This window comes from Nerophis lumbriciformis, linkage group LG34, assembly GCF_033978685.3.
Source record: "Nerophis lumbriciformis linkage group LG34, RoL_Nlum_v2.1, whole genome shotgun sequence".
NCBI lineage: Eukaryota > Metazoa > Chordata > Actinopteri > Syngnathiformes > Syngnathidae > Nerophis > Nerophis lumbriciformis.
This window is the reverse complement of record NC_084581.2, coordinates 25,373,957-25,392,883: the sequence shown is the minus strand read 5'-3', so window position 1 is coordinate 25,392,883 and position 18,927 is coordinate 25,373,957. Positions and strand designations below refer to the sequence as shown.

Here is an 18,927-nt window from a genome sequence, read left to right as displayed (position 1 = left end):
TACGTGTTTTGATACGCTCTAATAAAATATTATGATCGACGGTATCGAAAGCAGCGCTAAGATCAAGAAGCAGCAACATAGATGACGCATCAGAATCCATCGTTAGCAGTAGATCATTAGTCATTTTTGCGAGGGCTGTCTCCGTAGAGGGATTTGCCCTGAAACCAGATTGAAAAGGTTCACAGAGATTGTTAGACACTAAGTGTTCATTTAGCTGCTGTGCGACAATTTTTTCGAGGATTTTCGAAATAAAGGGAAGGTGGGACACCGGTCGGTAGTTTACCATGAGGTCAGGATCAAGGTTAGGTCTTTTGAGCAGAGGATGAATAACCGCTTTCTTGAATGCTAGGGGAACAGTGCCAGAGGAAAGTCATACGTTTATAATATTTAGCACTGATGGACCTAATAATACAAAAAGCTCCTTGATAAGGTTCCCAGGAAGTGGGTCAAGTAAACATGTTGTTTGTTTTATCCCACTTACACGCCGTAATAGTTCCTCTAATGTTATTTCATCAAAAAGAGAGAGACTATTTTGTATTGCAGTATCCGTCGTAGATACAGTTGTATCTGTGTTCATAGAACCCAGTTGTAGCTGGGATGCGTTGTCTTTAATCTCTTTTCTAATGAGTTCAATTTCCTTATTAAAGAAATTCATAAAGTCATCTGCCGAGTGGGTGGAGCTATTGGGAGGAGTCCCTTGTTGGGTTAGCGATGCTACTGTACTAAACAAAAATTTAGGGTCCTTTTTGTTGAGGCGGATGAGATTTGAGTAATATTTAGCTTTAGCTAAGGTAAGCATGCGTTTATACGATATTAAACTATCACTCCATGCTTGATGGAAAACCTCAAGCTTGGTCGTGCGCCATTTGCGTTCCAACTTTCTACATGATAATTTATAAGCTCTGGTTTCTTCTGTAAACCATGGGGTGCGCCTTTTAGGGGCCCTTTTTTGTTTTAGCGGTGCTATACTATAAATGGTTTTGCGCAGGGCATTGTCAAATAGAGCTGACATAATTTGGGAATGGTGCCATTACCGAAGGCAGTAGGTCAGCACGAGTCATCGTTGTGGCAGCATTAATGTTGCTGCTGCTATAGCAGTTATTATTATTATTAGTTTGTTGACAATGAGTCGGAACTTCGAATTTTATAAGGTAATGATCAGACATTACTTTAGTATACGGGAGTACCATAACTTTGGAGGTGGTGACACCCCTGACCAGCACTAGATCTATCGTATTACCGTTGCGATGCGTAGGTTCATTTATTATTTGTGTAAGACCACAGCTATCAATTATAGTCTGGAGCGCCACGCACTGAGGGTCCGATGGGGTATTCATATGGATATTAAAGTCCCCCATTATGATTATATTGTCTGCGTGCGTCACTAGATCAGCAACGAACTCTGAGAATTCATTGATAAAGTTCGAGTAGGGCCCTGGGGGGCGGTAGATAACAGCCATATCGAGAGGCAGCGGTGCAACAGACCTCATAGTAAGCACCTCAAACAATTTGTATTTATTATTTAGGTTAGGGGTAAGGTTAAAGTTTTCATTGTATATTAGTGCGACCCCCCCACCCCTTTTGAGGGGACGGGCAATATGCGCATTCGTATAGTTAGGAGGAGATGCCTCATTTAGCGCAAAAAAATCGTCTGGTTTGAGCCAGGTTTCGCTAAGACCAATGACGTTAAGATTGTTGTCTCTAATGACCTCATTAACTAATAACGTTTTGGGAGACAATGATCTTATGTTTAAAAAGCCCATATTATAAGTATTGGGCTGTTTTGACGAGTTTTTGTTTAAATTATCCGTTGTAGCAATATTAATAATGTTGCGTTTATTATACGTAGTGCACTTTAAATAGTTTCGACCATATCTAGGAATTGATGCGACAGGAATTTTCAGATTGTTTGCTTGATGCTGCGATCGACTGAACGCATCATGATTTGCCACCTCAGTAGAATGCATATCTACCTCTGACACATTCACAACAGAAAACACATTATGTGAGTTGTGTGTTATTCTAAGAAAATTGCTATGCGTACAGGAATTATCCAGCCTGGCGCTGGCTAGTTCTAGCTTAACTGACTCCTCACCCGGACTAGCAGGCTCTGTAATTGCCTGTGACCGGGCTTGCTCTAGTGTAGTTAGTCAAATGTGACTTAAACAGTAGTTTATGTTTTTAGACAGGATGATGGCGCCTTCCTGGTTAGGGTGAAGGCCGTCTCTCATCAGCAAGCCTGGTTTGCCCCAGAAAGAGGGCCAATTATCAATAAACGTTAGTCCCTGTTGTCTACAGAAGCTAGCCAGCCACTTGTTAAGCGAGACTAATCTGCTATATCTCTCATCATTGCCTGAGTGACGTGCCTTGACACATTGCAGCGTAATCAAATAATTCATCATTAATGCTAGCTGAATGCTGATTATCTATGTATATATATATATATATATATATATATATATATATATATATATATATATATATATATATATATATATATATATATATATGCGTGTGTATATATATCAGTGACGTGCGGTGAGGTTGATGGCTGGTGAGGCACTGACTTCATCACAGTCAGATTTACAAACATATGAACACCAAAGAGTATCTTATTCACCATTTGATTGGCAGCAGTTAACGGGTTATGTTTAAAAGCTCATACCAGCATTCTTCCCTGCTTGGCACTCAGCATCAAGGGTTGGAATTGGGGGTAAATCACCAAAAATGATTCCCGGGCGCGGCGCCGCTGCTGCCCACTGCTCCCCTCACCTCCCAAGGGGTGAACAAGGGGATGGGTCAAAGGCAGAGGACAAATTTCACCACACCTAGTGTGTGTGACAATCATTGGTACTTTAACTTAACTTTAACTTTACACATACAAACTGTAGCACACAAAAAAGCACATTTAATAAAAAAACGTTATTATGGTCTTACCTTTACTTATAAATAAAGTCCATGCGCCGCTGTTGTGCTGGATTAATGAACCCCCTGACGGGAGTGTTATATCAACTAAAGCCCTCACTTCAACTTTTCACGTGCAAGATTGAATCTATTTAAAAAAGTGTAACCGAGGGTTTATAAATGTCGCCTATACTCTATGAAACTATAAAATAACAAACACGGAGGCTCCAGTTTACACGAGGACCACTTTATTTACCTTCTTTCAAAAACCTCCGCTCCACTACAACGTGTCATCACTTACGCTCTTAGCGCCTTCAAAATAAGAGCTCAAGGCATATACTGTATAACAGCGCATAACAGGAACTTAACATCACAAAGAGGAAAGTCCATAAAAATAGGTTACACAAGTTATTTAATAAGAAGCCAAAAAGTGCAAAAACAATAATGTTCGTGTTGGAGGAGTTGTGAATTAGGTACACCTGCAGTCTGCAGGTGTACCTAATGTTGTGGCCCTGCAGTCATTCACAACTCCTCCAACACGAACATTATTGTTTTTGCACTTTTTGGCTACTTATGAAATAACTTTTTTAAATAGATTCAATCTTGCACGTGGAAAGTTTAAGTGTGGGCTTTAGTTGATATAACACTCACGTCAGGGGGTGCAAATTCTACGGCGGGGGTGCAGGAGGCGGGATTACTGCGAGCCTCAGTCAGTGCGTCTTTTGCAGCCGTTTTATGATCGCTCAGCACAAGAAATACGTTACACACATACAGTTGTTGACAAAATACACTGTACATTATATACCTCAGCTAACTAAACTATGGAAATGTATAATATAGTTCATATAGCAATACGGTCTCACTGCACAGCAGGCCAGCAGTTAGCCGAGTCCGCAATCCATGTTGAGGCACAAATGAGTGACTTGCCTCAACTGGCTGCTGTTCACCGCACCGTCTCTTCTCAGTATTTGAACGGCAAATGTGAAAATTCAGCGATTTTGAGGAAAAATAATCTAAAACTGGTGAAGTTAAATGGAAAATAACTTTATAGTATAATCAATGGATACATTTAACAATTTAATATGTGTTTTTTTCTTTTTACATTTTTTTTCTTTCCATGATGCAGGTGAGGCCTCACCCTGCCTCACCTGCCTCTAGTGACTGCACGTCACTGATATATATGCAAATATATACACATTTTTGTTGACAGAAGTATTGCCTCTCAGAGGAAGCTCTTAATGTAGTTCAGTGGTTCTCAAACTTTTTTTGTCATCCCCCACTTTGGACAAGGGGGAGTTTTCAAGCCCCACCTGTCCCCATCGCCCCAACAGAGCGCTAATGCCAAGCTTTAACATTTTCAAATTTATTGAACATCAAGTTGTATACATTCAAACTCAATAACATAAAATAACATTAAGTTCAATAATAAATAAAATAACTGTGCAGCTGTGGTATAACTTGCATCAAGTTCAATAATAAATAAAATAACTTCCATCAAGTTCAATAATAAATAAAACAAAAGTGTTATAACTTGCATCAAGTTCAATAATAAATCAAAAAAAGTGTTATAACTTGCATCACGTTCAATAATAAATCAAAAAAACTGTTATAACTTGCATCAAGTTCAATAATAAATCAAAAAAAGTGTTATAACTTGCATCACGTTCAATAATAAATCAAAAAAAGTGTTATAACTTGCATCAAGTTCAATAATAAATCAAATAAAAGTGTTATAACTTGCATCAAGTTCAATAATAAATCAAAAAAAGTGTTATAACTTGCATCAAGTTCAATAATAAATCAAATAACTTGCATCAAGTTCAATAATAAATACAATAAAAGTGCCACTTTGCAATCTTTGCAAAAAAAAAAAGGAGGAGCTATGCATTTGCAAGACAGGGCAAGTGACAGCACTTTTCCCCGGGAGAGCCACCTTGCTTCACTGTGAAACAGCACGGCTGTATGATCAGCTCCCATTTCCTCACACAGTGCAGAGAACAGTCGCACTTTCAGTGGTCGTGTTTTGATCAAATTTACCGCGCTCACAACATCTGTTAAAACCTCATTGAGTTCGGGGTTGAGCTGCCTTGACGCGAGTGCTTCCCGGTGAATGACACAGTGTGTGCCCGTCACATTTTTGTTTCTCTGCAGGCGCTGGCTCTGGCTCGACGACCTTTGAGGTGCGAGTCACAAATGTATATATTTGTGTAATTGTGATCCACACATTAGCCTGCTACCCATCCGCGCGAAAGTTTGTTCCGCTTAGCCCCGCCCCCATTAGTTACTGTTGCTATGTCTGTCAAACTTTCGCTCGTACCGAGAAATATAAAGCCTACAGTAAAAATAAGTACCGGTAATTTCCATTTATTTATATAGCGGATTTCACAGACAGAATCACAAAGTGATTTACAGTGTGTATAGAAAATGAAAGCATAGTAAAAAAAATAATCTGAGAATATAATAATTAAAAAAAAAATTTAAAGAGAAATTTCCTCCCGTTCCTCGCGCCCCACCTGTCATGTCTCTATTCCCCACCAATGGGGCGCGCCCCACACTTTGAGAAACGCTGATGTAGTTCCTTGAAAATTATTCCATTAAAAGTAAAATTTATATCCGGTCTAAAATTTCACAAATTAGAATGTTTTGCGAAGATTAAGATGCAGTGTCATTTTAAAATAGTTTTTGATCAAATAAAAGAAAAACTTGTTTTGAATTAGCCGTCATCTGTGTTTGTTGGTTTCTCTAAAAAGTAGAGGAAAAAAAATCATAAATCCAAATTTAGGTAAAAAAAAAATAAAAATTGAATGCTTTATTTTCCTATAGTCCATATCGCATATATAGTCAGCAACCCACGGTTCTTTAGTGCCGCCCTAGTGGCTCCATGGAGCATTTTTAAAAGAGGATTGAAAATGGAAAAATATGGGGGGGAAATATTTTTTTTGTTATAATATGTTTTTTATGTGAGGACAAACATGACACAAACCCTCCCAACTGTGTGCATGTTTCACTGATGAGAGTATTTGGTGAACATCCTTTTGTCCTACTAAGATTTGCTTCAGCCTGCGACACATAGTCATTTTGATAGTAGGCTATTATACTATATATATTAACATTTTGGGTTGCCGACCCCTGGCATAGTCCTACCGTCATTCATGTTGTAGTTTTGAGCACTTCGATATGGAGTCTACTGACAGATAGTACTTACAACTATCCGCTACTATGTCATGGCAACAGTGGAGGATGCATGTGCATGTACGAGCCAGTCTGCCCCACAGAGACTCAAGCGGCAAACTTGCGCAAAGCACTTTGGTTAAATTTCGACCATATATGGAGATATTCGCTGACATCACTAATGGGAAAAACGTCACAAATTGTGAAAATTCCAAAGGCTCGTTTGGAGGAAGTACGAAGGAAGGCAAGATCGTTTTAGAAATATCTTCGCCCTGCCTCCGTGGTTTCATTTCAAATTGGCAGATCTCAAATACTCAAAAACAGGTATGAATAGGTAGGAAAAGTTGGTTTTGCATAAAAGGGTCCCCTTGACACATCGCAGTGTAAACAAAGAATTCATCATTAATGCTTCCTGGATGGTGATTATCTATTGACCAATCAACTGGCAAAGTATTTGGAAGGATACAATAATATAGCACAGTGATCTTTAAACTGTGGTAAGGGTGCCACGAGTGGTACGCCAAAGAATCACTTACAATAAGTGATTGGTGTTTTATTTTCCAATTTTCAAACACAGTGTTGCTGTTCAAATGACTGTAATGGGACAGTTGCCCAAAAAAATGAAATATACTTGTTAAATAAAACCTCAGCCTTGTTTTAATGAATACTTAGTTAGGGGGTCAGCAACCCGCGGCTCTAGAGTCGAATGCGGCTCTTTAGCGCCACCCTGGTGGCTCCCTGGACCTCTTTCAGAGATGTGTGAAAATGGAAAAAGTTATATTTTTATAAATACATTTTGTTTTAATATATTTTCTGTATATTAAAACTAAATGTATTTATACAAATTTTCTGTACCTGCGATGAGGTGGGGATTGTAGCTGAGATAGGCTCCAGTGACCCCCGCGACCCAGAAGGGAATAAGCGGTAGAAAATGGATGGATGGATGGATATATTTTCTGTAGGGGAATAAACATGACACAAACCTCCCTAATTGTTAGAAATCCCATTGTTTATATTAAACATGCTTCACTGATGACAGTATTTGGCAAGCACCATTTTGTCCTACTAATTTCAGCGATCCTTGAACTCATCATAGTTTGTTTACAAACCCTGTTTCCATATGAGTTGGGAAATTGTGTTAGATGTAAATATAAACGGAATACAATGATTTGCAAATCATTTTCAACCCATATTCAGTTGAATATGCTACAAAGACAACATATTTGATGTTCAAACTGATAAACATATTTTTTTTTGCAAATAATCATTAACTTTAGAATTTGATGCCAGCAACACATGACAAAGAAGTTGGGAAAGGTGGCAATAAATACTGATAAAGTTGAGGAATGCTCATCAAACACTTATTTGGAACATCCCACAGGTGAACAGGCAAATTGGGAACAGGTGGGTGCCATGATTGGGTAAGCAGCTAAGCCCGTGACCTTCGATTCCTCAGGCTGTACTGCATCAACAAGCGACATCAGTGTGTAAAGGATATCACCACATGGGCTCAGCAACACACTGTCAGTAACTACAGTTGTTCGCTACATCTGTAAGTGCAAGTTAAAACTCTCCTATGCAAGGCGAAAACCGTTTATCAACAACACCCAGAAATGCAGTCGGCTTCGCTGGGCCTGAGCTCATCTAAGATGGACTGATACAAAGTGGAAAAGTGTTCTGTGGTCTGACGAGTCCACATTTCAAATTGTTTTTGGAAACTGTGGACGTCGTGTTCTCCGGACCAAAGAGGAAAAGAACCATCCGGATTGTTATAGGCGCAAAGTTGAAAAGCCAGCATCTGTGATGGTATGGGGGTGTATTAGTGCCCAAGACATGGGTAACTTACACATCTGTGAAGGCGCCACTAATGCTGAAAGGTACATACAGCTTTTGGAGCAACATATGTTGCCATCCAAGCAACGTTACCATGGACGCCCCTGCTTATTTCAGCAAGACAATGCCAAGCCACGTGTTACATCAAAGTGGCTTCATAGTAAAAGAGTGCGGGTACTAGACTGGCCTGCCTGTAGTCCAGACCTGTCTCCCATTGAAAATGTGTGGCGCATTATGAAGCCTAAAATACCACAACGGAGACCCCCAGACCGTTGAACAACTTAAGCTGTACATCAAGCAAGAATGGGAAAGAATTCCACCTGAGAAGCTTAAAAAATGTGTCTCCTCAGTTCCCAAACGTTTACTGAGTGTTGTTAAAAGGAAAGGCCATGTAACACAGTGGTGAACATGCCCTTTCCCAACTACTTTGGCACGTGTTGCAGCCATGAAATTCTAAGTTAATTATTATTTGCAAAAAAAAATAAAGTTTATGAGTTTGAACATCAAATATCTTGTCTTTGTAGTGCATTCAATTGAATATGGGTTGAAAAGGATTTGCAAATCATTGTATTCCGTTTATATTTGCATCTAACACAATTTCCCCACTCATATGGAAACAGGGTTTGTATATGTACAACTTTCTCTGATGCTGCCACAGAAATACGTGTTTCATGCCAATCCTTCTTTGTCTCATTTTGTCCACCAAACTTTGTATACTGTGCGTGAATGCACAAAGGTGAGCTTTGTTGATTTTATTGATTTGCTGGAGTGCTAATTAGGTATATTTGGTCAATCCATGACTGCAAGCTAACCAATGCTAGTATGCTATTTCGGCTAGCTGTATGTACTAATTGCATCATTATGCCTCGTTTGTAGCTCATTTAATTTCCTTTACTTACGTCCTCGGTCTATTCAATTTATATTTGCATGTCTCATGACACATTATCTGTATGTAATATTGGCTGCATTTCTGATAGTTGTTTGTAAGCCATGTTGTTCCAGACCACAGCAAACGTTATCCAGCTTGCAAAGATTGTAATGTATCCATTAGAAGAAGACAGCCTGCTGTTTCCTTAAACATTGGACACACACATCCATACCTTTGTCATTCTGAGCCAGTCATTTCCAGGAGTTATCTCATGCTGTGAGAAGCCTCCATTTTACTAATGATTTCCAATGTTGCAAAAATGTGTAGAATTAAAATTAAAATACATCATTTCTGTCAACGAAGATTTGCATCAGCCTTTGATAGTAGGCTAATATAGACACTTACATCATGTGTTGGCTTCATTATAAGACGTTTCAAGTCATTTTGATAGTAGGCTAATATAGCTAATATGGACACTTGCATCATGTGTTGCCTTCATTATAACACTTATAAGGCTTTTAATTGTTTGCGGCTCTAGACAGATTTTTTTGTTTTTGTAATTTTGGTCCATATGTCTTTCAACATTTTGGGTTGCCGACCCCTGACTTAGGCCTACTTTGCTACTGTATATTATTGTTGGTCATTATGGTACTTGGTGAAAAAAAGTTTGAGAACCACTGCTGTGGCATCAACAGTAATGTACCAAAAAGCAGTAAAACAATTTTTTTTTTTTTTTAAACAATTTAATAGCGGATCATAATACAATGCAACAAATCCTGTAATAAATAGTCCTAATAGGATTAAAACCTTTTTCATGATGCACCAAAAAGAAGACTCTTCCACATTCATTGCATTTTATTGAAACAGCATTGTGCAAGCTCTTTGACACTTTATGACCTTAAGATGAACATTTTCCACATAACTGTTACAAGCAAAATACCTCACACCCCGGGTACTTGAAGGTACTATGTTTCATCCAGGAAACTGTGTATTACAAGAACACGTCAACAATAACAAGTGATGGCACAGATGCGTCCGTAACAAAAACAGCTGCAATAGACGAGGTTCTGTGTAAGGTCAGACACATCACTGAGGTAACAACATCTGGATTATTTTGTACATGACATTTTGGATTGTTGAACCAAAAAAGAGAATCAGGCACATCATACAGTATATGACACATGAGAACAATATTTTCCACAACTAATTACTCCTTGCAGATAGGCCAACATACACAGACACACACAGTTGTGTATTCTCACATGTACTGAAAACTATACTATAAAACAATATTGTCCTGATTACATAGAATCTTTAGCTTAGGTTACATTCAACACGTTTTTCCAATGATTGAGGAACAGTGTGCGAAACAAATGATTTTGGATTAGGTGGGGAAATACAAGTGGAAGTGGTGACACATGCCTCTCATGAGAGGGTGCGAGGGATGAGTTGTTGTTTTAATCATAACATTTGTTTTCTACATACACACATTTGGACACATCTTTAGCAACGAGTCTGGGGGCCTGGGAAAATATCCAACGGTGCATGGCTTATCAGGCGAAAACCTGAGAAACTTGTAGTCCAGAGGAAGATCTAGAAAGCAGAAGAGTTGTAAAAATAATACAAGAATTATTCATTGTAAATGCAGGCTACTTAAAGCTTTAAAGCCACAGTGAAATCGACAAAACTACATTATTTCTATAACAAAAACAATGGTGAACACCACCTTATTTCAAACAGCAGACAGTTTCAGGTAAACCACAAATGTACCTGTTGAAAGTTCTTGTCCATTCCTGTGAGGCAGACACACGCACACGCACATGTATATATATATATATACATATACACACACACACACACACATATATACAGTCGTGCTCATAAGTTGACATACCCTGGGAGAATTTATGATTTCTTGGCCATTCTTCAGAGAATATGAATGATAACACAAAAGCCTTTCTTCCACTCATGCTTAATGCTTGTGTGAAGCTATTTACTGTGTTTACTCTTTTTAAATAAAAATAACAAAAGAAAGTACCCAAAGGACCCTGATCAAAAGTTGACATACCCCAGTGTCTTTGATCTGATAACATGCACAAAAGTTGACACAAACAGGTTTGAATGGCTAATCAAGGTTCCAATCCTCACCTGTGACCTGTTTGTTTGAATTTAATGTGTGTGTATAAAAGGACAGTGAGTTTCTGGGCTTCTGACAGACTATTGCATCTTTCATCCAGTGCTGCACACATGTTTCTGGATTCTGAGTCATGGGGAAAGCAAAATAATTGTCAAAGGATCTGCGAGAAAATGTAATTGAACTGCATAAAACAGGAAAGGGGTATAAAAAGATATCCAAGGAATTGAGAATGCCAATCAGCAGTGTTCAAACGCTGATTAAGAAGTGGAAAATGAGGGATTTAAGTAGACCAGCAAAGATTTCAGCCACAACAGCCAGGAAAATTGTTTGAGATGCAAAGAAAAATCCACAAATAACTTCAGCTGAAATACAGGACTCTCTGAAAAATTGTGGTGTGGCTGTTTCAAGATGCACAATAAGGAGGCACTTGAAGAAAAATGGGCTGCATGGTCGAGTCGCCAGAAGAAAGCCATTTCTGCGCAAATGTCACAAAGTATCCCGCTTACATTACGCCATACAGCACAAAGACAAGCCTCAAATTTCTGGAACAAAGTAATTTGGAGTGATGAGACCAAAATTTAACTTTTTGGCCACTCGACCATGCAGCAAATTTTTCTTCAAGTGCCTCCTTATTGTGCATCTTGAAACAGCAACACCACAATTTTTCAGAGAGTCCTGTATTTCAGCTGAAGTTATTTGTGGATTTTTCTTTGCATCTCGAACAATTTTCCTGGCAGTTGTGGCTGAAATCTTTGCTGGTCTACCTGAATCCCTCATTTTCCACTTCTTAATCAGCGATTGAACACTTCTGATTGGCATTCTCAATTCCTTGGATATCTTTTTATACCCCTTTCCTGTTTTATGCAGTTAAATTACCTTTTCTCGCGGATCCTTTGACAATTAGTTTGCCTTCCCCATGACTCAGAATCCAGAAACATGTGTGCAGCACTGGATGAAAGATGCAATGGTCTGTCAGAAGCCCAGAAACTCACTGACCTTTTACACACACACATTAATTACAAACAAACAGGTCACAGGTGAGGATTGGAACCTTATATATATATATATATATATATATATATATATATGCACACATACATACTAGCATCTGCATCAAACACTTTACAAGAGAGATTGTCAGTCAGGTCCTATCGTTCAAAATCAGTGATCTTTTTTTCAGAACGGATGTGTGCAAACTCCCAAAAATCTTGATCCGAGCCTGACAACAAGAGTACAGTGGCCATTAAACCTTTGATCTAGTGCACAGGTGTCAAACTCAAGTCCCGAGGGCCAGTTTTGGCCCACCACATCATTTTATGTGGCCTGCAAAAGCTTAAAAAAATGGGTTTCAATAAAATACTTATTTGATTTTTTTTTTTCACTAAATGCATTCGTTCTTTCAATTTTGACAGAAAAAAAAAATGCATATTTTAAACTTTAATAATATCTGATCATGCCAATTATATTATTATATACTGTATTGCAAAACTATTTTTGAGAGATAAAAACAAATAGTTAAATATCTGCTTGTCCCCTTTATTTATGATTTTAAAGCAAGATATATATCCATCCAATTTCTACCGCTTGTCCCGTTCGAGTTCGGGGGGTGCTGGAGCGTAGCTCAGCTACATTCGGGCGGAAGGCGGGGTACACCCTGGACAAGTCGCCACCTCATCGCAGGACCAACACAGATAGACAGACAACATTCACACTCACATTCACACACTAGGGCCAATTTAGTGTTGCCAATCAACCTATCCCCAGGTGCATGTCTTTGGAGGTGGGAGGAAGCCGGAGTACCCGGAGGGAGCCCACGCAGTCACGAGGAGAACATGCAAACTCCACACAGAAAGATCCCGAGCCCGGGATTGAACTCAGGACCTTCGTATTGTGAGGCACATGCACTTTGATTGATTGATTGAAACTTTTATTAGTAGATTGCACAGTATAGTACATATTCCGTACAATTGACCACTAAATGGTAACACCCGAATAAGTTTTTCAACTTGTTTAAGTTGGGGTCCACATTAATCAACTCATGGTTCCAATTTATACTATCATCATAATAAGCTTATCACACAAGTTAATCATCAGAGTATATACATTTAATTATTTACATTATTTACAATCCTGGGGGTGGGATGAGGAGGGTTTGGTTGATATCAGCACTTCAGTCATCAACAATTGCATCATTAGAGAAATGGGCATTGAAACAGTGTAGGTCTGACTTGGTAGGATATGTACAGCGAGCAGAGAACATAGTGAGTTCAGATAGCATAAGAACAAGTATATACATTAGAAATACATTTGATTATTTACATTTGGTTATTTACAATCTGGAGAGGTAGGATGTGGAAGGGGGAGGGTGTTAGTCAAGGGTTGAAGTTGCATGGAGGTGTTGCTTTAGTGCGGTTTTGAAGGAGGATAGAGATGCCCTTTCTTTTACACCTGTTGGGAGTGCATTCCATATTGATGTGGCATAGAAGGAGAATGAGTTAAGACCTTTGTTAGATCGGAATCTGGGGTTAACGTGGTTTGTGGAACTCCCCCTGGTGTTATGGTTATGGCGGTTAAGGAAGTAGTTTGACATGTACTAACCCCTATGCTGCCCAAGTTATACATAAAAAATCTAATAATCAATTGCATATACATTTCGATTAATCACAGGTTATTACCCGCATGCATAATGTAAATTCATTTTAAAAAAATCGGCCTTCTGAAAGCAGCCATTACTGCGATGTGGCCCTCAATGAAAATGAGTTTAACACCCCTGATCTAGTGTGTGAATGTTGTCTGTCTATCTGTGTTGGCCCTGTGAGGAGGTGGTGACTTGTCCAGGGTGTACCCCGCCTTTCGCCCGAGCGCAGCTGGGATAGGCTCCAGCACCCCGGGGACACCGAAAGAAAGAAGCGGTAGAAAATGGTGTCATACTCCTACTGTAAACCATACCCGGCAGCAGGGCCCAAGAGTGTGTTTGTTAAGTGTTGGTCAGGTATGTGCTGCTCAGACTACACCGTGTTGCAAGTGTGTGAGAAGTGGCAACACAGAATACGACGAGAACACTGGCGGAACTTTGAAGGGGAAGTTACGACAGAAGAAGACACTGAGACTTTTCCCTCAGAATACAACATGCCACACTTCCTCCCTTGATAACAAACACAAAAAGTGGGAAACTTGAATATCAGTGGGGCACATACTGTATTTTTCGGACCATAGGGCGCACCGGATTATAAGGCGCACTGCCGATGAGCTGGTCTATTCAGGTATTTTTTCATACAAAAGGTGCACCGGATCATAAGGCGCATTAAAGGGGTCATAGTTTTTTTTTCTTCTAAATGGAAAACACTTCCTTGTGGTCTACATAAAATGTGATGTTGGTTCTTTGGTCAAAATGTTGCATAGATTATGTTTTACAGATCCTCTTCAAGTCACTTTCTGACAGTCGCTTCAGGATGCAGCGTTTTGTGGGCGGTCTTATTTACGTGGCTCACCTTCGACAGCATCTTCTCCCCGTCATCTTTGTTGTAGCTGTGTAGCATGCAAGGACGGGGGTGGAAGGAGTTTCAAAAGATGGAGCTAATGTTTTAATGACATTCAGACTTTACTTAAATCAATAACGGAGCAGGCAGCACGGTGGAAGAGGGGTTAGTGCGTCTGCCTCACAATACGAAGGTCTTGGGTTCGATCCTGCGCTTGGGATCTTTCTGTGTGGAGTTTGCGTGGGTTCCCTCCGGGTACTCCGGCTTCCTCCCACCTCCAAAGACATGCACCTGGGGATAGGTTGATTGGCAACACCAAATTGGCCCTAGTGTGTGAATGTTGTCTGTCTATCTGTGTTGGCCCTGTGATGAGGAGGCGACTTGTCCAGAGTGTACACCGCCTTCCGCCCGAATGCAGCTGAGATAGGCTCCAGCACCCCCCGCGACCCTGAAGGGAATAAGCGGTAGGAAATAGATGGATGGATGGATGGATGGAATAACGGAACTGCGTGGCTCACTAGTGCAACAACGCCGGAAATGTGTCCCGTGAAAAAACGTCCGACCGTAACTCTATAATAACTAAAGTTCCGTGGGTGAATTATGTAAACTCACTACACCGGTAGTTTTAGCGCTTCCATAGCGAGATATAAGTTACAACTTTACACTACTTTATATTAGAAATGGCAACAGCAGAGGGTGAATGTCTCATAACAGGAAGATAGAGAAAAGAAGAAACTTATCAACTACGGCATTGCAATGGACTACAGTGGCGGACGTGTGCAAATTTTCAGGACTTATGCAGATCTCAAATACACATCAGCAGGTACCAGAAGGTAAGAAAAGTTGGTTTTGCATAATATTGTGAAACAAAACGCCAGATAATATGTCTGCTAATGGGTGCTATTTTGCGGTCCTTATACACACACCATAGTAATACTCGTACTTCTGACTAGGATAGCTGTAATAGGCTGACAATCCATCAAGCGGTGCGGCTTTAAAGTCATACTGAAACATTTTGACGGATTTTTGAGTGCCGTGTGTAATGTTCTTTATTTTCAATGGAACATTTAAGGTTTTGGTGTTGTTTACTTGAGTCATATTGCAGACTACATGCATATCTTATGTGTGACTAACATCTACTGGTCACACTTATTACACCATGTGACAAATAAAATAGCTTCAAGGTCGGTAAGCACAACCAGAATTATTCCGTACATTAGGCGTACCGGGTTATAAGGTGCACTGTCGATTTTTGAGAAAATGAAAGGATTTTAAGTGCGCCTTAGAGTCCCAAAAATACGGTTAACAGCATACTGTATTAGCAGAGCTGTTTGTATTTTGAGTCCCTATGAAGCAGATATTGTAGTCCCATTATATCAAAAAAAAATTCTTCACATGACCGTCAGCATTTTACAGTTACAAATTCTAAATTAATATTTTTTTCAAATACAATTTTATTGTCTGCAGACAAGTAGGTTCCTACCTGCTGAGTTGTTGTTTTTTGATTGATTGAAACTTTTATTAGTAGATTGCACAGTACAGTACATATTCCGTACAATTGACCACTAAATGGTAACACCCGTTTTTCAACTTGTTTAAGTCGGGGTCCACGTTAATCAAGCAGAGAGTTCTTTCCCTGCTTCCTGCTGTCACATGTCTAAAAAAAATAGCTGGCCAAGCAGGGAAATTTTCTAAATAAAATTCCCTGACCTGACTATATCTTTTCTTCACCCATAGGCTGTGGGGAATGATGTGTACAAGGTGTGAGAAGGCATATATGCTCCCTCATTTTCAGGTACAGGTGATGTCAATAGCCTCCTTAATCCATCTTTTGTATTTGTTTGTTTGGCCCTTGTCCCAGTCCATGATATGGTTGTTCCTCCTACACTGGTCTGTTTTTGTGTTTGTTGTTTTCTTGTTCTGCTGTTGGTTTTTGTTTTTCTGGTCAATTTCTCTTCCCTACGTTCTTCATGGTGTTCTTGTTTATCAGGTGCTGAAGGTCCTTCCAGATTTTCCAGCATAGATTAGGTTGTTTCATATGCATGGGATTTCAAAGAGACCATCCCATCATTACTTTTTACGCCAGTTTCTTGTTTGTGTTGTATTTTTCCATTCATTTTGTCTGACTTGATCCCTTTTGTTCATGGCCCATCTGGGATATTGGCAGCATGTGGGAGCATTTTGAATGTGTTTTTTATACTCTAATAGCTCCCAGGGTATTGAAATCGGGCGGTGAGGGACCAGTACTAGCATATATGCTTCCTAAAACCTGGGACACGATCCTTCGCCAGCAGCACATGGGTGAAAAACGGATATGGGGAACTTTATTTTGATGGTTTCCACACAGCCAGCTTTGTTTCTAGACACGTCTCTTCATGAAGCAGCAACAGCTGCATGCAACAGAAGGCTGCTGTGACAGCTGATACACTATATTGCCAAAATTATTTGGCCACCCATCCAAATGATGAGAATCAGGTGTCCTAATCACTTGGCCCGGTGTATAAAATCAAGCACTTAGGCATGGCGACTGTTTCTACAAACATTTGTGAAAGAATGGGCCGCTCTCAGTGATTTCCAGCGGGTAACAGTCATAGGATGCCACCAGTGCAACAAATCCAGTCGTGAAATTTCCTTGCTCCTAAATATTCTAAAGTCAACTTTATTATAAGAAAAGAGAAGAATTTGGGAACAACAGCAACTCAGCCACCAAGTGGTAGACCACGTAAACTGACAGAGATGGGTCAGCGGATGCTGAAGCGCATAGTGCAAAGACTTTCTGCACAGTCAGTTGCTACAGAGCTCCAAACTTCATGTGACCTTCCAATTAGCCCACGTACAGTATGCACAGAGCTTCATGGAATGGGTTTCCATGGCCGAGCAGCTGCATCTAAGCCATACATCACCAAGTCCAATGCAAAGTGACGGATGCAGTGGTGTAAAGCACGTCGCCACCGGACTCTAGAGCTGTGGAGACACATTCTCTGGAGTGATGAATCACGCTTTTCCATCTGGCAATCTGATGGACCAGTCTGGGTTTGGAGGTTGCCAGGAGAGCGCTACATTTCGGACTGCATTGTGCCGAGGGTGAAATTTGGTGGAGGAGGAATTATGTTGTGGAGTTGGTTTTTCAGGAGTTGGGCTTGCCCCTTAGTTCCAGTGAAAGGAACTTTGAATGCTCCAGGATACCAAAACATTTTGGACAATTGCATGAGATGGCACTTCGAGTTCATATGTAAGTAAAGGCAGGTGGCCAAATACTTTTGGCAATATAGTGTATTTGTCAGTAGATAAAAGTTAGCTTGTGTTCAAAACTATTTCTCTGCACACTAGAATCGTTTTACTAATATTTCAAGAAGGAAGAACCCTTCAAATACCATCCCTTTGGGAGGCATTGGATGAATACAGGTATTGAAAATTAGGAGACCACTCTAAATGTTCCTTAAATCAAGATATCCAGAAGTACGTACTACAGTACGTACTTCTGGATATGTATTAATATATATGTTAATATATATATGTATCTAATATATTTATTACTACAGGGTTTTCTACAGGTTTTAGCACAGCTAATGCTTTTTAATGTCCTGTTTAATACATATATATACATATGTACACACACACACACACACACACACACACACACACACACACACACACACACACACACACACACACACACACACAAGGGACAAGCGGTAGAAAATGGACAGATGGATGGATATAGATAAACACACACATTTATATACAGTATATATATATATATATATACATATACACGTACATAATAGTATTATGTTATGTATATATATTATATATAAATACATACACACATAATGTACATACATTCATATATTTATACATATATACATACATACACACACACACACACACACACACACGTACATACACATATATACATACATTTATACATATATATGTACATATATACACACATACATATAAATGTATATACATACACACTTCTACATATATATATATATATATATATATATATATATTCATACACACATATATATATATACACATACATATATATACATACATACATATATATACATACATATATGTATATATATATATATATATATATATACACATACATACATATATATATACATACATATATGTATATATATATATCAATCAATCAATCAATCTTTATTTATATAGCCCTAAATCACAAGTGTCTCAAAGGGCTGCACAAGCCACAACGACATCCTCGGTACAAAGCCCACATACGGGCAAGGAAAAACTCACCCCAGTGGGACGTCGATGTGAATGACTATGAGAAACCTTGGAGAGGACCGCATATGTGGGTAACCCCCCCCCCTCTAGGGGAGACCGAAAGCAATGGATGTCGAGTGGGTCTGACATAATATTGTGAGAGTCCAGTCCATAGTGGATCCAACATAATAGTAAGAGTCCAGTCCATAGTGGGGCCAGCAGGACACCATCCCGAGCGGAGACGGGTCAGCAGCGCAGAGATGTTCCCAGCCGATGCACAGGCGAGCGGT

The 18,927-nt window shown here is 39.5% G+C and overlaps 1 protein-coding gene across 1 annotated transcript in view; it reads right to left on the bottom strand.

The window, feature by feature from the left end:
* Positions 1 to 9,599: 9,599 nt before the first annotated feature.
* Positions 9,600 to 18,927, bottom strand: part of nt5dc1 (5'-nucleotidase domain containing 1) — a 73,976-nt gene continuing 64,648 nt past the window's right edge. The window contains exon 12 of the mRNA XM_061929514.2: positions 9,600 to 10,369. Within this exon, the coding sequence (XP_061785498.1) occupies positions 10,254 to 10,369 (116 nt within the window). The 3' untranslated portion in view covers positions 9,600 to 10,253. The remainder of the gene's footprint in view (positions 10,370 to 18,927) is intronic.